The sequence below is a fragment of the Apis mellifera genome, linkage group LG11 (genome assembly GCF_003254395.2).
Source record: "Apis mellifera strain DH4 linkage group LG11, Amel_HAv3.1, whole genome shotgun sequence".
NCBI lineage: Eukaryota > Metazoa > Arthropoda > Insecta > Hymenoptera > Apidae > Apis > Apis mellifera.
Window position 1 is genome coordinate 6,790,593 of NC_037648.1, and position 20,632 is coordinate 6,811,224.

Genomic DNA, 20,632 nt, shown 5'->3' on the forward strand with positions numbered 1-20,632 from the left:
TTTCTTTTAACAAAATGTATAATAATGATACTAATGAAAAAAATGTATGATTATTACTTTATTACTTTATACTTATTTAGTAAGTATTGAAACAAAATAGAAAATAATTTATAAATAAAAAGAAATAAATATTTAATATTGTATTTTTTGCAAAAATTGCAAAACTTACTTATTTTGAGTTAAAGGATACATATTACATTTTATCAAAAAAAAAAAAATATTAACAAACGTAAAATCAAAGAATAAATAGAATATAATAATTAAAGAAAAGAATAAAATAATTAAGAAATTTAAGATATTTACAAAATTTTAACAAAACAAATATGAGATCTAAAAGTCAATAAATAAAAATATTATATTTATATTATCATATTTTTGATATCTTTCTCTTATTTTTCGTAAAAGATTGTTTCATTATTCAAAAAGTATTATCTTGTCATTTATAATCTACAATAATTTTTCTAACATTCAAAGATTTCTCATTACTAATTATTATTTTTCTAATCAATTTTATTATAAATTCTATTTTATTGATTATATTCTTTCGTATCATCATTTTGCATGAATTATTTTAAAAAAAAGAAAAAAAAAATATGAACTTTACCTAATATATCTTCGATGAAACGTTCTAAATAATCAGAATCATCATCGTCGTCATCGTCATCATCGTCGTCGTCGTCATCGTCATCTCCCGTGATATCAAAATCGACGTCGTCATCATCATCATCATCATCATCATCATCATCCTCGCTGACCGCTGGTGATTGTGCTGCCGCCTGTCTTCCATTTTCAATGACGTTCTGATTCGACGTTTTCTCTGCTGAGATTTTTGGTACCGGTGTTGAAATTGTTCCAATTGCTAGGCATAATACTGCCAATATTATTGCTAACTTCATACTTCTGCAAAGAAAAAAAAAAAATTTTTTTATAATTTTTTTTAAATAATTAATAATTCCTTTAAAATAATTTTTGAATTATTATATTTTTCAAAAAATTCTTATATTCTTTTATAATTATTATAAATTTAAATATATATATAATTCTCATTTTATTATAAAATTATTATATTTTTTAAATATTTATATTTTTGTACGTGTATGAATTACTTCAATTATTTTTTAATACTTTTTTAAAATATTATATTTTTCAATAATTTTTTTATAATTAAAAATTAATTTCTATTTTCATAATTATATTTATAATATTTTAATTATTATAATAATTTTGTTATAGATAATTTTTTAGTATATTTTAAAAAGTTTTAAAACACATTTATACAATTCTTTTAATTAAAACACTATTATTATTTTATCCATAATTATCCATATATTATTATTATCCATAATTTTTTTTAATTATATACATTGGTTTCAACGAAGTAGATAAATACATTATTCAACAATTTTTTCTTCTTGAAAAATTAAAATAAAAAAATATTTTAATTATTCATCAGAATAGTAAATAAACAAAAAAATTTTACTGATAATTTAGAAATTTTTTAAAATTTCCATTAGTTTAAATCCATTGGAAAATTAGGTCATGTTCGAATTGTAAATTATTGTGGTGTTTGATAAACCGCGTTCTAGATGTCTAAATGCATTTATTTCACTTATTAATCTATTCTTTTGTTTATTTCATATGTAAAAAAATTCTGCATTTTAAAAACTTTAGTCCATATTCGTATAAATAATATTATTTTAAAATTTAGAAACAATAATAATAGCTAATATTAAATAAAAATATAATAAAATTAAAAAAATAAAATATAAGTGCACCAAATGAAGAAAAATTTGTCAAAATTTATATTCTTCTTTCCAATGTAATCATAATTTAAGTTATTATTTGTTATGATACGATACCATAAAATTTATTAAATATCTTCTTTAAAAAATTGATCGTAAATATCATAGATTAAAAAAAAACAAAAAAAAAATTTAAATATATATATATATATATATATATATATATATATATATATATATATAATAATTTTTATATTTATTTTATATTTATTTCTCACGAAGATGTGAATAACGTTGCATAAAAAAATTAAGATATTATTAATTGAAATATAACAATGAGAGAGGAATGAGTGCGAGAATACATAACTTTCCCAGGACTACGAGAATTTCATTTGACACTGAGGTTATCCTGACCTTCGGTTGGAGACAAGAATTCTCATGCAGTCGTATTCTTACGACTAACGGTAGCCAAATAAACGTTACTTGGCTTTTTAAAGAATCTTTTCTTTTTTCTTATTTTTTGAGATTAAAAAAAGTTATATTAAGAAGGAAAATGAAAAAAATATAAGGAAATGGAATTCGCAATTGATGTTAGAAGAAGTTTAATACGTAACGTTTCTCTAGAAAAATAAAACTGACAAGATGAAATTTTTCTCAACCTATTAATTAACAATATGTAAATAGCATACTTTACTATCTTTCTCTAAAAAGAAATTTTTAAAAAATAAAAAAATATAATTCATTAAAAATTTATGGAATGTTCGATATTTGAAGACATACATTTGTAATTTTTCCTTAAAAATAAGAAAATAAACACCGAAAAAAATAAAATCTACGAAAAATTCATAAATTATATCTTTTTCTAAAAAGAAAGAAGAAATAAGAAAAATAGCATTTCACTATTTTATTAAAGAATTTAAAAACAAATAAATAAAAAATAAATAAATAAATAAAAATAACCATAAAAAAAAATTAAAAATAAAAAATATTCAAAGAAATCTTCAAAATAGAAAATGATAAAAAGGAAATTAAATTGATCAAAAATTAATGTTTTATAATAATGATTCGAAAAAATGCATTTTATTATTCGAAACATACTCTAAATTTTTCTTTGAAAATAAAAAAAAAAACAAGAAAAAATTCATCATTATAATGTTCAAAAATATTTTCTACACAACAGATAATTGATATATTCAAAATTATCATAACATAGTTTCTTCGATATATGTTAAATTCTTTTTTTCATTTTTACAATTTTTTGCTATTTTTCTAGATCTCAAATTCTAGATCTTACAAATTATATTCTATAAATTCCATTCTTTTAAATTGAGATCTAAATAATAATAATAAATCTAAAAAATAAATAAATAATTTTTATTGTGATACTTTACTAAAATTCTATAATTTTCATATATTATCCATATATTCATTTTCATATATTATTTTCTTTTCGTTGCTAAACTTAGATATAGTTCTAATTGGAGATATGAAATTCGAAATTTTGAATTTTTAAATTTTCAAATATGTCTTTTCAAAATTCAAAAAGTTTTGGATATAACAAATCTCGAAATTTTTAATCCGAAAATTTTAAAAATAAAAAATAATCTATAAATCTTCTAATATAAATCTTCGTACGAAAAATCGTAATATAAATTGGTTTTTATTCAATAATAATCGAAAAAAATTAAAAACTAAATTTATATTATAAACTATTGCTTCATTTCAATTAATACGTTTGCAATAATTTTAATAGAGAAAAAATAAAAAATAAATATAAAAATTCAATATTCTGTAAGCCAAGAACATTATTATGTCTATTATATACTATTGACTATTGCGAATCTGAAAAATTTATTTAATTTTTAGATTTGAATAAAATAGATACAAAAAAGAAATAAGCATTCTCGAGAATTTCGCAAAGTTTCAAAATCAAATTTTTTAAAGATTTAAATTTCATTCCATCTCTAATAATGATCTCTTGATTCTCTAATCAAGCATTATATTTAAAAAATTCCAAAAATATACCAAAAATTCCCTAATAAACCAACAAACAATATCAATAAAAATTATCACTACGAAACGCAAAGGCAGCACACGACAAAAGCCATGCCACTATCGTCGCACACAGCATCACTCAGAATAATTATTCGAACCAAGAAATCAATTGAAGGAACTTTGTTATAATATGTAGATATATCCACCGACATAATCGAGTCCGGTCTCGAATAGGGTTGAAACTGTGTCACGTCAACAACCACTGCGAACCTCCACAAACGTCCACGGAGAGGAGGATCGAACAATAAAAACCAAAAATAGGGCAAACGTGGACCAAGAGCCAGGTCTTCTTGCGACTCACCTCTCGTCTCTTTTTCGTCGTCAAAAAAAAAAAAAAAAGAAAGGATCCTCGAGTTGGTCGATGTTGTCTAGGTCGACGACGCGAATTGTCCGTGATATCCACTGAGCAAGAGAGTGTTAAAACAGACGAGCCGGCTCGCAACGACTCTTTTATACCGGGCTTACCTTTCCACCTCCTTCGTTCGCCGTCCTCTTTCCCGACCATGGTGTGTATTACCACCTTCTTCATGTTCCTCTATACGTGGCTTGTTGCGTTTTCTCCCTTTCTTGAAAGAACGTGCATTGTGCTGTTCGGTAAAAAGATCGGGCCAAAGCTGCACCGACGACACAACACGGGACACGTTTACCGTCCGAATGAAAACCCAAAGCTATGAGCCTTTCATTGGATTCAATTCTATATAATAATGATTCTATATTGGCAAGGGAATGCGAAGGGGATTGAAAAATTGGAAGAAAATTATTCTTTCGCCATCTCTTGATAAAATTTATTCGGTCAAAGAAAGATGTTATTATGTTTATTATTATTTTTTTTATGTATTATTATGTTATTACGTTAATATGGCAGTGTGAAACATGTTTATATTTAAACATGAAATATGTTTTTTTTTATTTTAAATAAAAATAAGAAATTAATGTCAATAAAGTATTGGAAATAAATTTCATTTGGAATAAAATGTTTTCGAATAAATTTTAAAATCTTATTTATTATTTGATTATTTTGAATAAATTATTTCGAATAACGATGTTTGATTATTTCGAATAATGAAAGAAATTAAAAGATAATGAATAATTAAGTGTATATAATTAAATACTATGTTTAGTATGTAAGAAGATTTCAATTAAGAAAATAAAAAGGAATAGAATAAAAATTTTATAGAAAATTATTCCATAGAGAAATATAAAAAATAATTAACAAAATAATAAAATAAAAAATATTGAAATAATTTATTTTTCGAATGATATTATTTAAAATAAATTAACATAACGAATAGAAAATAAACTAAAAATTTTATTTGAACAATTATTTGAATAAAAACTATTATTTATCAAAATTTATTTTTCTTATATTTTAATCATTATAGATATAAAAATAAAATAATAATTTCTTCAGATTTCCATTATTTTTATAAAAATCCTATCTCTCGATTAGACATTTTTTAAATTAAATTTTTTTTCATTATATTTTCTTTTGTATTTATGAAATTTTTTTTATTCAAATACATATATTTATATTTTAATACATTACTTATGAAATTTTTTTTATACAAATATTATAATATTTGTTGATAAAAGATAGTTGCTATTTTTATTGATTTCGAAGAAAAATCATATAATTAAAAACTTAAAAAATTGCAAATTTTTAGTAAAAAATTATGTCATTCGTTTTAAAAACATGTCTTATATTTTATTTTATTATATTTATTTATTATTATATTATATTTTATTTTATTTCTTTTTTCTTTATAATTCAATATTATAATAATTTACATTATTATAATTACAATTTATTATATGAATGAATTGAATTAAATAATTTATTATTCTCAGAAATATTTAATTTTAATGTAACGATCATTTTTTAATTTAATATAAATTATAATAATTTTATAATAATTTTTTATATCAATGAGTTATCAAATATCTTTATACATATATATTTTTATTTTCTTTTTGAACATCATAATATTTAAATTAAAATATTTTTATATTATTGAAAATAAAAATAATACTATGGAATCATTTTTAATTCAATGTTTAAACTATTATCAATTGAAAATCATAATATTTAAATTAAAATATTTTTATATTATTGAAAATAAAAAATAATAATAATGCTATGGAATCATTTTTAATTCAATATTTAAACTATTATCAATTGAAAATCATAATATTTAAATTAAAATATTTTTATATTATTGAAAATAAAAAATAATAATAATGCTATGGAATCATTTTTAATTTAATATTTAAACTATTATCAATATTAATTATATCCATGAAATATGGATAAAATTAGAAAACAACATCCGGAATCATAAATTTAAAAATAGACCTATGAGTAAAGTTTAATGTTTAATTGAAATAATATATATTTTGAATTATAAATAAATCTCTAATATTTTATTTAATATCTGAATAAAAATAGATTTAATAAAATTAGACAATTTATCAAAAAGCCATTTTCTCAATGAATTTGAAAAATAATATTAAAAACAATATTTTAAGCAATATTAATTTATTAAAAATTAATTTATTATTTATTCTATGATTCGATATGATAGAATATATTCAATCATCTTTTAAAATTTATAGATTTTTATATTTTTCAATGCTTGTCGCTTATTTTTATAATTGATTTCGATGAAATTTTCAGCATATATATATATATATATATATATATATATATATATATATATATATATATATATATATATATATATATAATTAACATAAATTTATAAATCTATTATTCAAATTTTTATATACTCAGATAAAAAAATTATAAAAATGATCTCTATTTTCTTTACGATTTCAATTATAATTTTTCTAAAAAATTTTTCTACATATTATCTAATCTAATTATTTTAATTTATCAAAAAAAAAAAAAAATTCATGTTGATTGATTCAATTCTAAAAAAATTTATTCTAAATAAATTATTTTATTTTAAAAAAATAATCGAATTATTTTTTTATAATAATTTTTTTTACGATTTTTTTTTCAAGTATAAATGAGGATATTTTTTGAATCAAAAATTTAATAAGATAAAGTAAACTATAATATTTACGAAACATGGAATTTTTGTCCTAAAAACATGGCTTACTTCTAAAACTTCTTGTTCAGTAATTTTTATCTATATAACCAACAGTCGGTATTAATTGTCAAATCAATGTAAAAATATTTTTGCTAACTTTTTAATAAACAGTTTATAAATTTATCTTTATTCAAGCAACATTAAATTAATCAAAATTTACTTTTATTAATTAATAAATTTAAAATTATTAAATTATATTTCTATTATAAATTTATATTATTTTAATTGAGAATCTATATATAAAAGAATTACAATAGATTTGTCCTTTTTATTTATTTTTTTTTATTAATTTTATCAAAAAAAAAAATCATACATATAAAATACTCAAAATTTATTCAATTCTAAATTGATTAATTCTATAAATCAGATTTGGATTAAATTTATTTCAAATAATAGTTGAAAAATAATTATTTTAAATATAGCTATTTATTATTTAATAAATAATATATTTCAATTGAATCAATAATAAATGATATAACAAATGATTATTTAAAGAAATATTTTATTTTTTAATAAAAAGAATATCATTTATGAAATAATTTTCAATATATGTATTGAATAATAAATATAGTAATAATCCTAGTGTTAATAAGAAGCAATAATAATATAAATATTTGATATATATTAAAAAACTAATTATTTTCATCAAAATCGAATAACAAATAATAATAACAAATCAGAAATAATTTATTTTGTAAAATAATAAATAAATAATTTAATTAAAAAAATTTTATTTATTTATTTATTCTTTGAAATATATCATTTCAAATTTAAATTATTTCCCATAATCTATTTTTCTTAAGTAATTTAAAGAAGTAATTTGAAAATTCCTTAAAATGACCAGATTTGCTATAATTCATAAACTAGGAAAAAAAATGATGTTAAAAATATTAATTTAACATTTATTATTTTGAAATTTATGTTTATTATAATATATTATAATTATATATTGTTTAATATAATATATTAACTTATAAAAATAAGTTAATTGTTTTTTTAAAAAATTTAAAAATTTACAAAAAATGGAGTTGATTTAATTTTTGAAAAATTCATGTGCATTTAATAAAATAAATTACTAATAAAAAAAATTGATAAAAGAAATATCGATTAATGTTTAAAAATTTAAATTACAAAATTATTAAAATAAGATATAAAAAAAAAAGAACAATCGAAATTAACGACATTTTTTATTGCTTCCTGCTGTAATAGCAATTAAACCTTAATGTCAGGCAATTTAATATATTGTAGGTAGAATTAATTACACCTCGTCGATAATTAATCACTTTCGCTAAGCTTCTTGGATGCTGCGATTCATTTTTATCTTCATCGTTCCTTGACAATTTAATTGTCAAGTGAATGACAAAATTTTCTGAAAATTAACAAAAATATTGAAATTGGAACATATTTTTAAAGAAATTGTACATTAAATAAACACTCGCAAATAATTTTAAAAATTGTAAATTTTTTTCATAAATTAACATATTGATCTATTATTATTTATTCTCTATAAATCAATATTTTATTATTTCATATTTTATTTTATCAATTCATATCATTGTTGAATTTATAATGTCCTTTTATATCTTAGAATATATTTGAGAATAAATTTCTTAAAGACATTTTTGAGATATTTTTCGCAAATAGAAATTGCGAAAATGATAATTTTTACTCTCAACATAATGTTTATTTGCAAAAAATAATTCTTGATCAATTTGCAAAATTTTATTCTCAAATGTATTCAATAAAAATAGTTTAATATTTCACAGATATTTTATGAATATTTTATAAAAAAATTTATCATTATTATAGTTTGTTAGGTTTAAAAGATTAAGAAGTATTTTGTAAATTATAGAATTATATACAAATTTAATATTTTAGAATATATTGAAAAGTTAATTCAATAATTATCAATTATTTCTTTTTAAATTTTTATAATTCTATAATTTATCTTATACAAATTTTAATATTTTTAAATCGATTTCGATATTGAGAAATTAATTCAATAATCATCAATATTTTTTTTTAATTCTTTTAATGACAAGTAAATTTCATAATATTTATAAATAATGTGTATTATAATAAACAGTATATATATTATGTAAATTTTTAAATTTAAAATTTTTTTTTAAATTTTAAATTGTTTTAAATAGTTTCTTTCTTAATTATCAATTTATATTTTATTAATTTAAATTTTAATAAATAAAATTCTATCATTAAATCATCATATTCAATGAAAATTTATTTATTTCTCGTTTATTTTTATTATGTATACAGATTATAAAAGAGAAAATTTATGATTTTAAGAATTTGTTTACATTAACTGGAATAAAAAATTCTAAATAACATCTTATAAGTTTTAAAAATAATGTAAATTTGTAATTTTTTATCTTTTTCTAGAAATAAAAAAAGTTTAATATATTTGTCAAAAAAAAAAGTAATTTTAGAAGCACCTATAAAAAATAAAATCGAATAATAATTTTAGACTTTACTTTTGTGTTTTTCAATGTTTAAAATATAAAATTTTTTAAATCGCAATTTTCATTCAAAATAATCAAATAATCTACAGCAATAAAAAAAAATTAATCATAATCAAAAAAATAATAGTAAAATATTATAATTTACTATAATCATTTATTATAATTAAAATAAAAAAAATGCTGAAATCTTCCATAAAAATAATTTTAATTAAAAATAATTTAATTAACTCTTCTTGATTTCCTTGCTATTATATGTGTACTAATTTTATTATTTATCACGTTATTTTTATTTTTATAAAATTTATATTGCAAACTCTATATACTTAAACTATATTTTTAAATAATTTAGAAAACTTTTTTAATATTTCTTTGAGAGTAATTTATAGATTGAAAACTTGAGTTTTATATTAATTAAAGCAGTTTTTATTTCTCTCATTATTATATTATCGAATTTTGTTAAATATTATAGAAACTCGAATCATTTAAGATCTAGCAGTATTATATTTATTAATTAAAACAATTTTTAATATTTTCAATACATTATATAAATATTATAAATATTGTATAAATATATAATTATGTATATATTATGAATATTAGTATATAAATATTACTATATTACATTTCTAAATTCTGTATTACTATACTATATATTATTATAATCATTTCTAATTTAAACTCTTATTAATTAAAGTATTTTTACTCTTCATATTTCAATCGCTATATATTTAAACTTTGTTAAATTTTGTTTTTAAACTTTAAATTTTTTAAATTTCGTTACACTATTATTTTTTTCTCATTTCTTTCAACTCCATTTCTTTAGAAACCATGTTTCTAGTATTCAAAATAAAGGATCTGTATTATGTATTATGTATTACAATTAAATTGAAAGTATGATAAGCAATGATATATGACGATATGTGATACGGATTTGAAAACAAATGAAAAATCCGGAATTCTATTCGAGGACGAGGAGCGAAAGCAACGCCTTGATCATCGAAGTGATCTAACTGTAAATACCAGAAAGTTTCCTCTTTCATTCTAACCACTGATCATATTTCTCGCATCCGTTTTGATTCGAATGCTCCAATTGATAGAATATTTTTTTGAGATATATTTCATTTTTAACTATTGTTTCTGTCATTTGCATTTTTCAAGATTTTAAATATGATTCATCTTATTTATTATAATATTTCATCTTGAATTTTCATCTTATTTATTATAATATCTTTATAATAATATCTTAAATATTATTATTTTAAAATTTGATTTTTTTATTCGAATCAAATTTGAAAAACAATTTGAATTAAATTTTTATACAATTTGAATTAAAATTCTATATAAATCAACTATTAATAATATCTATTTAAAATTAATTTATCTATTTAATTAAAAAAATTCTGATATTTTTTATATAATTAAAAAAGTATATAATAAAACAAAAACTAATTTGTATAACATTGGTTTAAAAATTATAAATGATTATTCATATTTAAAATTAGATACATTATATAAATTGTATATAAATTGTATAATAAATTTTAAACATAAAATAAATTGATTATATTTAGAATTTTATTATATGTCTACTGTTTTCAATGCAATAAATTTTGATTAAAAAAGTAAAAATTTAAAAAAAGTAAAAAAAATTAATATTAAACTTGAATAATTATCTCTAAAAAAGTGCTGAAGAAAAATTTTTCGTTTCCTTAGATTATGACTTTTATATTTAATATTATAAATAATCTTATTTAATATTTATTATTTTTTTTCTATAAACATAGTTGTTATACTGAATTATTATTTTCTATTTTTTTATACTTTCCTTTTTTTCACTAAAATTTTTTTAATAAAATGTTTTTAGTTATCTGAGAAAAGAAAAATACAATTTTATATTGTATTATATATTATATAATAAAGAGATTATAAATTTTTAAAAAAATTTTAAACTTTAAAAACTTCTAAATACAAATTTATAATAATAATTTAAAAACTATTTAATATAATATAAATTAAAATAATAAATAATAAAATAAAATAATAAAATAATAAAGTTATAAAATATCTTATGAAAGTTGTACAATGGATGAGAATTTGCACAAAATAATAAATCATACTCTATTTTTTTTTTCAGAAACAAACATATACATCAGAATATCAATTATTTTAAGTAGATTTATTTTAATTAAAAAATAAATATTCAAATAAAATAAGATAAAACCAAATTTATAATATATATATGAAATGATATATAATATATAAATAATATATAAATGAAACGATTAAAAATTAAATAATTTTAAAATATGAATGTTTATTACATAAAAGAATGTAATAAGATAAATGCATTACAAAAAATAAATTAATCATTTAGATATGATAATTTTTTAGATATTTATTTTGTATTCGAATAATAATAATTAATTATTTGAATAACTAAATTTTGAATAATCGACATTCTATTATAGTTCATTATAATATATAACTTTATATACATTAACTTTTTTTTTTATATATATTACTTTATATAGTTTTATAATAAAACAATAATATTGTATTTATTGTATTTATTTATTATAAATACGTAGAAATTATATTTATCTAGTTTCAAATTTTAAATTAATATATAATAAATATATTATTATTCAATGATTATACATTTATATAGTATACTTATCTTTGAATGATTTTGAAAAAAAATTTGTCAAAATCAATCATTGATAACAAAATTTAATCTAATATGGGCTTGATCCCATTACTAGCAATCTATGTTATAATTTACTCCAGATTGGCAACAAATTATCGAAAAACAATTCTGCGAATTTTATTTATAGAATTAAAAAATCAAGTTTTATGTTTTCTCTTCAATTTTTGTAGAACTTTCCGTCTGACATTTGCACAATCAGCTAACATTTTATGCGATCTGCAAGTTCGTAAGGATTACTGTGTTCGTTTCCACTCTCCATTCGATCGGAATATAGGATTTGGTGTCAATATGGCAAGGAAGTAGTCCGCGGCTTCGTGAATTAGTAATCAGGATATGTGTCTGCAACAAATACATTTTCGTGTGTATAGTCACAAGTGACTATTGAAAGAGAAAAAGAGAGAGAAGAAATAAATTGATAGAAAAAATGAAAAGAAGTGACATGGGAAAGAAAAAGAGAACGGAAAAGAAAAAAAAAAGAATATACAAAGAGAAGACAGGAATCAATATATAAAAGACGATGATAAGATGAAAAATTGAAAGAGAAAGTAAAAAGGAGAAGCAGAGAAAGTATGGCGAAAAAAGCTAAAATAGAAATATATGAAAAATAAACAAAGATAAATATAATCAATGTGTAAAAATCTTCGTACTTCCTATAAAAAATTTTTATTTACACAAGAACATATTTTTATTTCAAAAGACATAAATTAACAATTAAACAATTAGCATTTATTCATTTTTATAGTTTTATAGTTTTATATTAAAAATTATTTTTTATATTTTATCTATAGAATGCTATTAAATATAAAAAAACTAAAAATATTTTACTAATTTATAATTCAGCAAACAAAAATTTAATCCTTATATGATAATACTTTATATATTAAAAAATAATTAAATAAAAATAATAATAATTAAAAAATTTATCAATATATTGCAATATAAATAATTTATTTTAATAAAAATTTACAAAAAATGTATGTAAAATTATATCCAAAGAAAAAGTTCAAAGAATAATCTACAATTTTATTATTATTGAATTATATTTTTAATTAATCGAATTTTTTTATTTTGTTTATACCATAAATAATTGTTTAAATATAAATAAATAGTTGTACATAATCATAGATATTAATAATAATGAAGCAAAGAACAGTGATAAAATAAGAAAGAAATTTCAAAATTTGCATGCAGAGTATTATACAGCTCATAGAAAGAAAGAGAAGTAATACAAAGAAAGTTAAAACTAAAGGAAGTATAAAACAAAGGAAAAAGAAAGAAAGAGATGGCAAAAGCCAATATGCGTGAATCGTTCCGCAATATAAGGTTCACACTGACATTCTTCTCTGTATTATTCGCTCCACGAATATCATTTGTTATTCATCGAATGAGCGAATGTAAGTACTGTGCCGAATTAATTCATGAAAATTCAAATTTATACATTAACATGTGATTTTGAAGATAGGAACATATTTTTATGTATCTATTATTTTTTTCGATTATTACTCTGATTATATAATTTTGTGTAACAAGTAATCAAAACTTTTTAAACTAAAATTTAATTCTGTATTTACTTCTATAAATCATTGCAATAATTTTTTTTTTTAAATATTTGCAGAAAATATTAAACAATTTATCCATTTCTTTTATAAAAAGTACGCAATAAATTTTTATAGAATAAAAAATTATAAATAAATAAGTAAAATAATAATTTCATATCGAAAATTCATAGCATTCAATAAAATTTTGTAAATAAGGAATTTTTTTTCTATTAGAACAAAAATTCCAACTTTCTATCTTTCTATTATATTCTATCTTTATTTAATTAGAAATTATTTTTAATAATTTCTACAGATATTGTTCTTAAATAATTTAATAATATATTTATATAGTTTAAAAATTATACTATTAAAATATATATACATATGTATAATATATAATATTTGGATGCAATCAATATAAAAACTTTAGTTTTATTATATATCATTGTTTATCTTTTATTATTATATACGCTTGACATATATTCTAAATATAATAAATCATAAAATAATTATCAATATATATAATTATCATCAAATATAAAAAAATATTACATATTTATAAATATAAAATATATAATGTAGAATTAATATTAATTTTTCACAAATAAAATACTTTTAAAAATAAATAATATTATATAAATATGATATTTTATATTAAATTTAATATTTTATATTATCTTTATTTTCTACAATGTATATAATTGTTGATAAACTTCAATTCTATTAATAATTGAATAAATTTTATATTTGTTTCAATATTTTCATAAAGTTAAATTTTTTGTTTTTAGAAATTATTATATTAATGACAAAAGTAAAATAAAGAATTCATTTTGTTTAAAAAATATTTTGAAATTAAATAAAACGATATATTATTCTTTTTTAACTATTTTATTTTTTGACAGGTAGTTGTATTTTTTCTATACTTGACACCCTGCTAAGTTAAACTTAACCTTTTTTAACAATTATCATCTTTTTAATACCTTGATATATTAGGAATAATGAAATCATTTTTTCAATTTTTGTATTTTACAAATTAATATATTAAATTTTATATTATATTAAAAATTTTTATTTGTAATATATTGTAAAAAAAATAATCAAAGTAATTTGAACATTCTGACATTTTCATTTAATCTTTATGATCCTTATAATCTTATATATTTAAAGAATGTATTATAATTATTAGATTCTTATATATATATTAAACAATTGTTACATTCCTTTTATTAATTTTATATAAAATGACATTTTTTATAATATATTCAGGTAATCATTTATTATATATCGTGAAATAGTAATAATTACATTTATTACAATAATTATTATATATAATAATTACATATGTTACAATAATTATTGATTTTCATGATATTATAATATAAAAATTATTTTCTAGTATTACATATAATATTCATAATTATGTTGGGATCATCATCTGCCACTTTTTCAAATAATAAGGAAAATATAGGCAAATATTTATCTGCTTCTTATAATAATTTTACAAGAGATCTTTATAAAGTGAGTAAATATTTTATATATATTTTATATATATTCATATATATATTCTATATATTATATATTATATAAATTTTTTGATAAATTCTGTATTTTAAAAATTAATTTTTAATAACATTTATGAATAGTTATACAAATTGTTTATTAAATAAAGTTTATTTAGTATAAAATTCATGTTATATAAATTTGTATAATAATTAATAAAAAAATTATATAAAATTTAGTCATTATTATTTTAGGAATTGACTTCTACCAATGTAAGAAATATTGTTAATTCACCATTAATAATACATATGATATTGTCTCATCTTTCTCATGGTGCAGAATCTACTACTTTAAATGAATTAACTAAGAGTCTTTATCACTATAATAAAATTTTAATAGAAGAAGAATATAAGTCATTAATTATTAAATTAAATGTAAGATTATTAATATTATGATAATAACAAAATAAAAATGTTTCACAATTAATATCTTCTATATTTATAAGGAACTGTCCATGGTTAAATTATATATTGCAAATGCAATGTATATTCAAGATGGATTTGAAATATTGACAGAATTTTTAACAATAGGAAAAGATGTTTATCAATCCGAGATTTCAAAAGTAGATTTCAAAAATAATGTAGAAGCATCTCAAAAAATCAATGCTTGGGTTAATGAAAAAACAAATAATAAAATACCTTATTTTGTATCTTCAGGTAAATTACTTTAAAAATAATTATAATATCAATATAGTTATATAATCAATCTTTTCTTTATATAGATAATTTTAATGAGAATACAAAATTAATATTAATAAATGCAATATATTTTAATGGTACTTGGTTAAATATATTTAATATAAGAGATACAAAGGATAGAATATTTCATGTATCGAAAAATCAAACAAAACTTATACCGACAATGTACAGTAAATCTAAATATACTCATGGTGACATGCCAATGTTGCAAGCTAAATTTATTGAAATTCCATACAAGGTATTATATATATTAAATTACTACGTATATCAAAAATTAAAAAAAAAAAAATATTTTACAGAACCCAGATGTTGCAATGATAATAATATTACCAAATCAAATAGATGGTCTTTTAAATTTACAAACTAATTTTTCATTTGAAATGCTTGCAAATACAACTCGATTCTATAATGATATTAAATTATATCTTCCAAAATTTAAAATTGAGTTTACAATAGATTTAAAAAATGCTTTGAATAAGGTATAAATAATAAATAATAAATTTCATGTTATATTTTTTAAAAAAATTTTAATTTATTTATATTATAAATTTTAGCTTGGTTTAATTACAATGTTTAAACCAAATGCAAATTTTAATCGTATTTCTAATACGCCATTAATGGTTGATAAAGTTTTGCATAAAGCAATTATAGATATTAATGAAGAAGGTACTGAAGCTGCAGCTACAACAGGTGAATTTAATGAAAAATTTAAAAAAAAATTGAAGTTTTATATACATTTTTAATAAAATTAAATTATTTTTTATTAGCTGTTTCTTTAAGACTTCGACGTTGTATATATCCGGAAGAAACGGAAAAATTTATAGTTGATCGGCCCTTTATGTTTATACTTGAATATAAACCAAACAACATACCACTTTTTATTGGGAATGTACAGGATATAGAAGTTATTTCACAAAGAGATGAATTATAAATTTCTTTAAGAAATAATTTCTAATAAGGAATAATCAATAATTATTAAATTAAAACACATATTTTTGTTTTTAATATGTGTATATATGTATATATATATAAATTATTTTATATATGTATATTATATGCAATATTGTACATATATTATACATAATAAATATAAAATTCATTTTATACAAATAAATCAATACAAAATTTAATTACAAATATACAAAATGTCGCACAAAAAGCACAATAAATCAAAAATAATACAATATAATAATCATTTAGAAATATAATAATACAAATATAATTGCAATAATTCATTTAGAAAAATTAATTTTTTAAATAAAATAACTTATTATCAGAAGTTATAGTAATAGAATTATGAAACTACAAATTGTATAAAGAAATCTTCATTAAATAAATTATCTTTCAATATTTTATAATATTTCATTTAAAATATTCCTTAATCCTATTAATTAATTCATTTTTTTTTTACCAAATATCTTCAAACATAATGTTTTTAAACCAGTTTTTAATTTTTAAATAGTTATGTTTTCTATCTGTTAAGGACAAAATTTTTATAAATAATTTAAATTTTTTTATTTAAATTAATATATATAATTAATAATATATATATATTTTTAATAATATACCTGTTTCTTTAATATGAATTCTTTAATCTTTTTTTTGATTTTTTGATAATGTAGTTAGTTCTATTACTTTATTTATTTTCTTACATTTTTTCTTTTTTTTTTTGGTATATTGTCTTCTGTTACTTCATTAAATATTTTATCATATTCATCTAATAAATCTTTTATAAGTTTATGAATCTCTTCGGTTTTCGGAACTAAGAAAATTTCTAATATGTTATAAAATATCGTAATATTTACAGATTTATATTTATATAAACTTACGTGTATCATCAGGCAGTGATTTAAATTGTTCCAAATCTAGAGCTAAAGTTTCTACTATTTGAAGTTGTATTTGTAATTTAGGATTTGAAAATAATTTCGGATTATATTCGATATTTAATTTTTTCATTATATTTTTTAGAAGTTCAACTCCATTTGGTTCAATTGGAGGTTTTTTTTCATTATGGTTATATATAAAATCTGAGAAATATTCGCTAAGATCTCGAACATTTTCTACAATTTAAAACCAAATTATAATATATTATATATTATTATAATTTAAAATTTCTTAAAAATAAATTTATTGTATGTGTTTTTCATAATATATTAAATTACATCAATAAATATTAATTATTAAAATATTTTAAATATTTAATGAAATTTATATCTTTATTTTAATTTTATTTCCAAACTTATTTTTTAAACTATCTTTTTATTATTAAATAAGAAATGTTTAAATTAACATTAATATTATATTATAATTTAAATTAATATTTTAAAAAACAAACCTCTAAATGGCATTTTATATAAATAAAATCCACCATTATTTACATTTGGTATCATAGTATATAAACTTGAAGCAGAATAACTTCTTATTGTTACTGCACATATTATCATTAATTTCTTTGAATCACATTTATTGAGTAATGCACCAAATAATAATTTGTTATCTGCAATGAAAGATTATTCTAAATAATTTTATATATTTAAGAAATTCTATTTTAGCGAAAATATTTATAATCTTTTAAATTTAAACATAAAATAAAGTTACCTTTACGATTACTTTTGCTTGGTACAACAAAATATGGTGTTTCAACATGATATAAAAGATTATGAGAAATATGTTTTATACAAATTAAATCAATGCCTGGTTCTCGCGTTGTACTTAAGGATTTTACTTCTGCTTGTGTAAAATATATTTTTTCCAAACCGAAATTTTGATATTTTCGAATATCCATTTCTAGAACAGGTGATGATGTTTGCTTATTTTCTATGTCATCTGTCTCTTCCTATAATGTAAGCAAAAATATTATATAATTGTAGATTATTATATAAAATAAATAATATATATATAATATAATAATATATATATAATATATATATATAAATTATTGAAATACATACTGTCATTATATCATCTTTATCCACTTTAAAATATGTACATGTAGTTAAAGGAATATTAGTTTGTTTACTTATATTTTCTTTATGTAAATATTGTGTTTTACTAAAATCAAAATAAAAATAAATTTTATAATTTTTTTTCTAGAATTTAAATGTAATAAAAAAAATTAATATATTAACCACTATAGATAAAATTTTATTTCTTACACAGAGAGATTACGAAGTGATACATCTATAGTCACATTTTCTCCAAGTCTCCAAGGTAGCTTTGCCATATTTCTGGAGGGCAATTTTACTTGTTCTACCAAATCTTTTAAAGATGTTCTTTTATAATCATCTGCTTCAATTTTTCCAGATAACATTTCTAAATCTTTATAAAACAAATCATGATTCCAATTTTCACCCAAACCAATAACAGATAATTGGACATTTATGTCACTATAACTTGTTGCTTTTACTCTTATTCTATGTTTTTCATTATCATCTATTATTGGAGGATTATCTTGACATGTAAAAAGAATTATTCTTCTCATTGGCATAGTAATATGCACAGTCGAGAATGCTCGTGTTGCATACCATAGTACATCATGTAATGGATAAGAAGTAGAGGAAGCATTATCTCTGTAGTATTCCCATGTTTTTCCTTCATCTATATATAAAATATAATAAAAGACACAAATATATATAAAAAATTATTTAAAAAATTTTAAAACCAATAGAATATAAATTATATTCCTTATATTAATTTTTCTTATAATATTTTAATTCTTTTTTATATAATATTATTAAAAATAGCTTTCCTCTACATCTAATATATAATTCTTACTTTTGTAATTGTTAATTTTTTAAAAATTTTAATTTTCTCTTATTTATAATATCATAAGATGTATAATTTATATATCAAAATATTACCTATTTTCATTATATCTTTTAAATCATCCTTTGAGATAAGATTTAATTTCTTAAGAGTAAATATATTTTTTGTTTCAGAATCTGAATCATACTTTTCAGTTCCAAATAAAATTAAACCCATCCAATCTTGTCTATTCCATACTAATTTTTGCTTAAGAATTTCTTTGTATTGCTAGATTAAAAAAGAAATTAAAATTAATTTTTAAATTCTTTTTTAAAAAATTTTAAAAATAAATATTTAACTTTAAATTAATACTTAAATAATATTATTTAAAAGTATTATTATAAAATAATTAAAAATAATAAACTATGATACCTTTATACATTGCAAAAAATATGGAATTCCATTTTGTGGATCATTTTTGAACATTGGAGGTGTTGCATCAATTAAAAAAAGTATACCATCTCTGACACCATAAAGATCTTTAGAGTCATCTTGATAATCTTCATTTTCTAAATCTTCTTCATTAAAAGATGCCATATTTTTGTTTTCACTGTTGTTATAAATTTTTCTAAAAATTTTCTAAAAATAATTCATTTTATTTTATATTACTACTTTATTTTAATCATTCAAAATTTATAATAAAATTTGCTATAATACAATTTTAATTATTTTATTATTATATAATGTTTCAATTATATGTTAAAATATTAGTTATAAATTATGCATATGATAAAAATTATTTTCTTCAATGAACTATTATTTCAATTGTTTCATATTATAAATAAAAAATATTACAGAAAATTTTTTGGAATTATAGATTGCCAGCGATTTTTATTTTGTGAAACAAAATATTATTATTTCAGTTTTTTATATTTATATACTTTTTTTATATACTTTTTTTTGTTTAATGAAAGTTATTTATGATTTATTATAACAAT

The 20,632-nt window shown here is 18.0% G+C and overlaps 3 protein-coding genes across 6 annotated transcripts in view; 1 reads left to right on the plus strand and 2 right to left on the minus strand.

Moving 5' to 3' along the window:
• LOC727170 (eisosome protein SEG2) overlaps positions 1-4,239 on the minus strand; it is a 40,602-nt gene extending 36,363 nt beyond the window's left edge. For all 4 annotated transcript variants that reach the window (XM_026444089.1, XM_026444090.1, XM_026444087.1 and 1 more), the window contains exons 1-2: positions 4,099-4,239; positions 605-900 (exon numbers count right to left, since the gene is read on the minus strand). In XM_026444089.1, coding sequence (XP_026299874.1) covers positions 605-896 — 292 coding nt within the window. In that variant the 5' untranslated portion in view covers positions 897-900; positions 4,099-4,239. The remainder of the gene's footprint in view (positions 1-604; positions 901-4,098) is intronic.
• Positions 4,240-13,219: 8,980 nt separating this feature from the next.
• On the plus strand, positions 13,220-17,275 carry LOC412536 (leukocyte elastase inhibitor). Its single transcript, XM_006571997.3, has 8 exons — positions 13,220-13,488; positions 15,029-15,150; positions 15,387-15,566; positions 15,638-15,848; positions 15,914-16,128; positions 16,190-16,369; positions 16,445-16,580; positions 16,658-17,275. Exons 1-8 carry the CDS (start codon positions 13,377-13,379, stop codon positions 16,819-16,821), a joined length of 1,320 nt encoding a protein of 439 aa, XP_006572060.1. The 5' UTR covers positions 13,220-13,376; the 3' UTR covers positions 16,822-17,275.
• Positions 17,276-17,516: 241 nt separating this feature from the next.
• On the minus strand, positions 17,517-20,289 carry LOC552680 (X-ray repair cross-complementing protein 6). Its single transcript, XM_026443827.1, has 8 exons — positions 20,067-20,289; positions 19,751-19,922; positions 19,046-19,487; positions 18,842-18,941; positions 18,489-18,726; positions 18,226-18,387; positions 17,720-17,950; positions 17,517-17,652 (listed from the first exon to the last, which is right to left on the minus strand). Exons 1-8 carry the CDS (start codon positions 20,229-20,231, stop codon positions 17,531-17,533), a joined length of 1,632 nt encoding a protein of 543 aa, XP_026299612.1. The 5' UTR covers positions 20,232-20,289; the 3' UTR covers positions 17,517-17,530.
• Between the last annotated feature and the right edge of the window lie 343 nt (positions 20,290-20,632).

Bases quoted from the DNA above. Each gene is read 5' to 3' on its own strand.
- LOC412536 (XM_006571997.3), top strand. From the start codon at position 13,377: ATGGCAAAAGCCAATATGCGTGAATCGTTCCGCAATATAAGGTTCACA. The intron at 15,151-15,386 runs GTGAGTAAATAT...TTATTATTTTAG, and splicing joins TTACAAGAGATCTTTATAAA to GAATTGACTTCTACCAATGT. The intron at 16,129-16,189 runs GTATTATATATA...AATATTTTACAG, and splicing joins TTATTGAAATTCCATACAAG to AACCCAGATGTTGCAATGAT.
- LOC552680 (XM_026443827.1), bottom strand. From the start codon at position 20,231: ATGGCATCTTTTAATGAAGAAGATTTAGAAAATGAAGATTATCAAGAT. The intron at 19,488-19,750 runs GTAATATTTTGA...TTTTATATATAG, and splicing joins AAAAGATATAATGAAAATAG to ATGAAGGAAAAACATGGGAA. The intron at 18,942-19,045 runs GTAAGAAATAAA...TTTTGATTTTAG, and splicing joins TCACTTCGTAATCTCTCTGT to TAAAACACAATATTTACATA.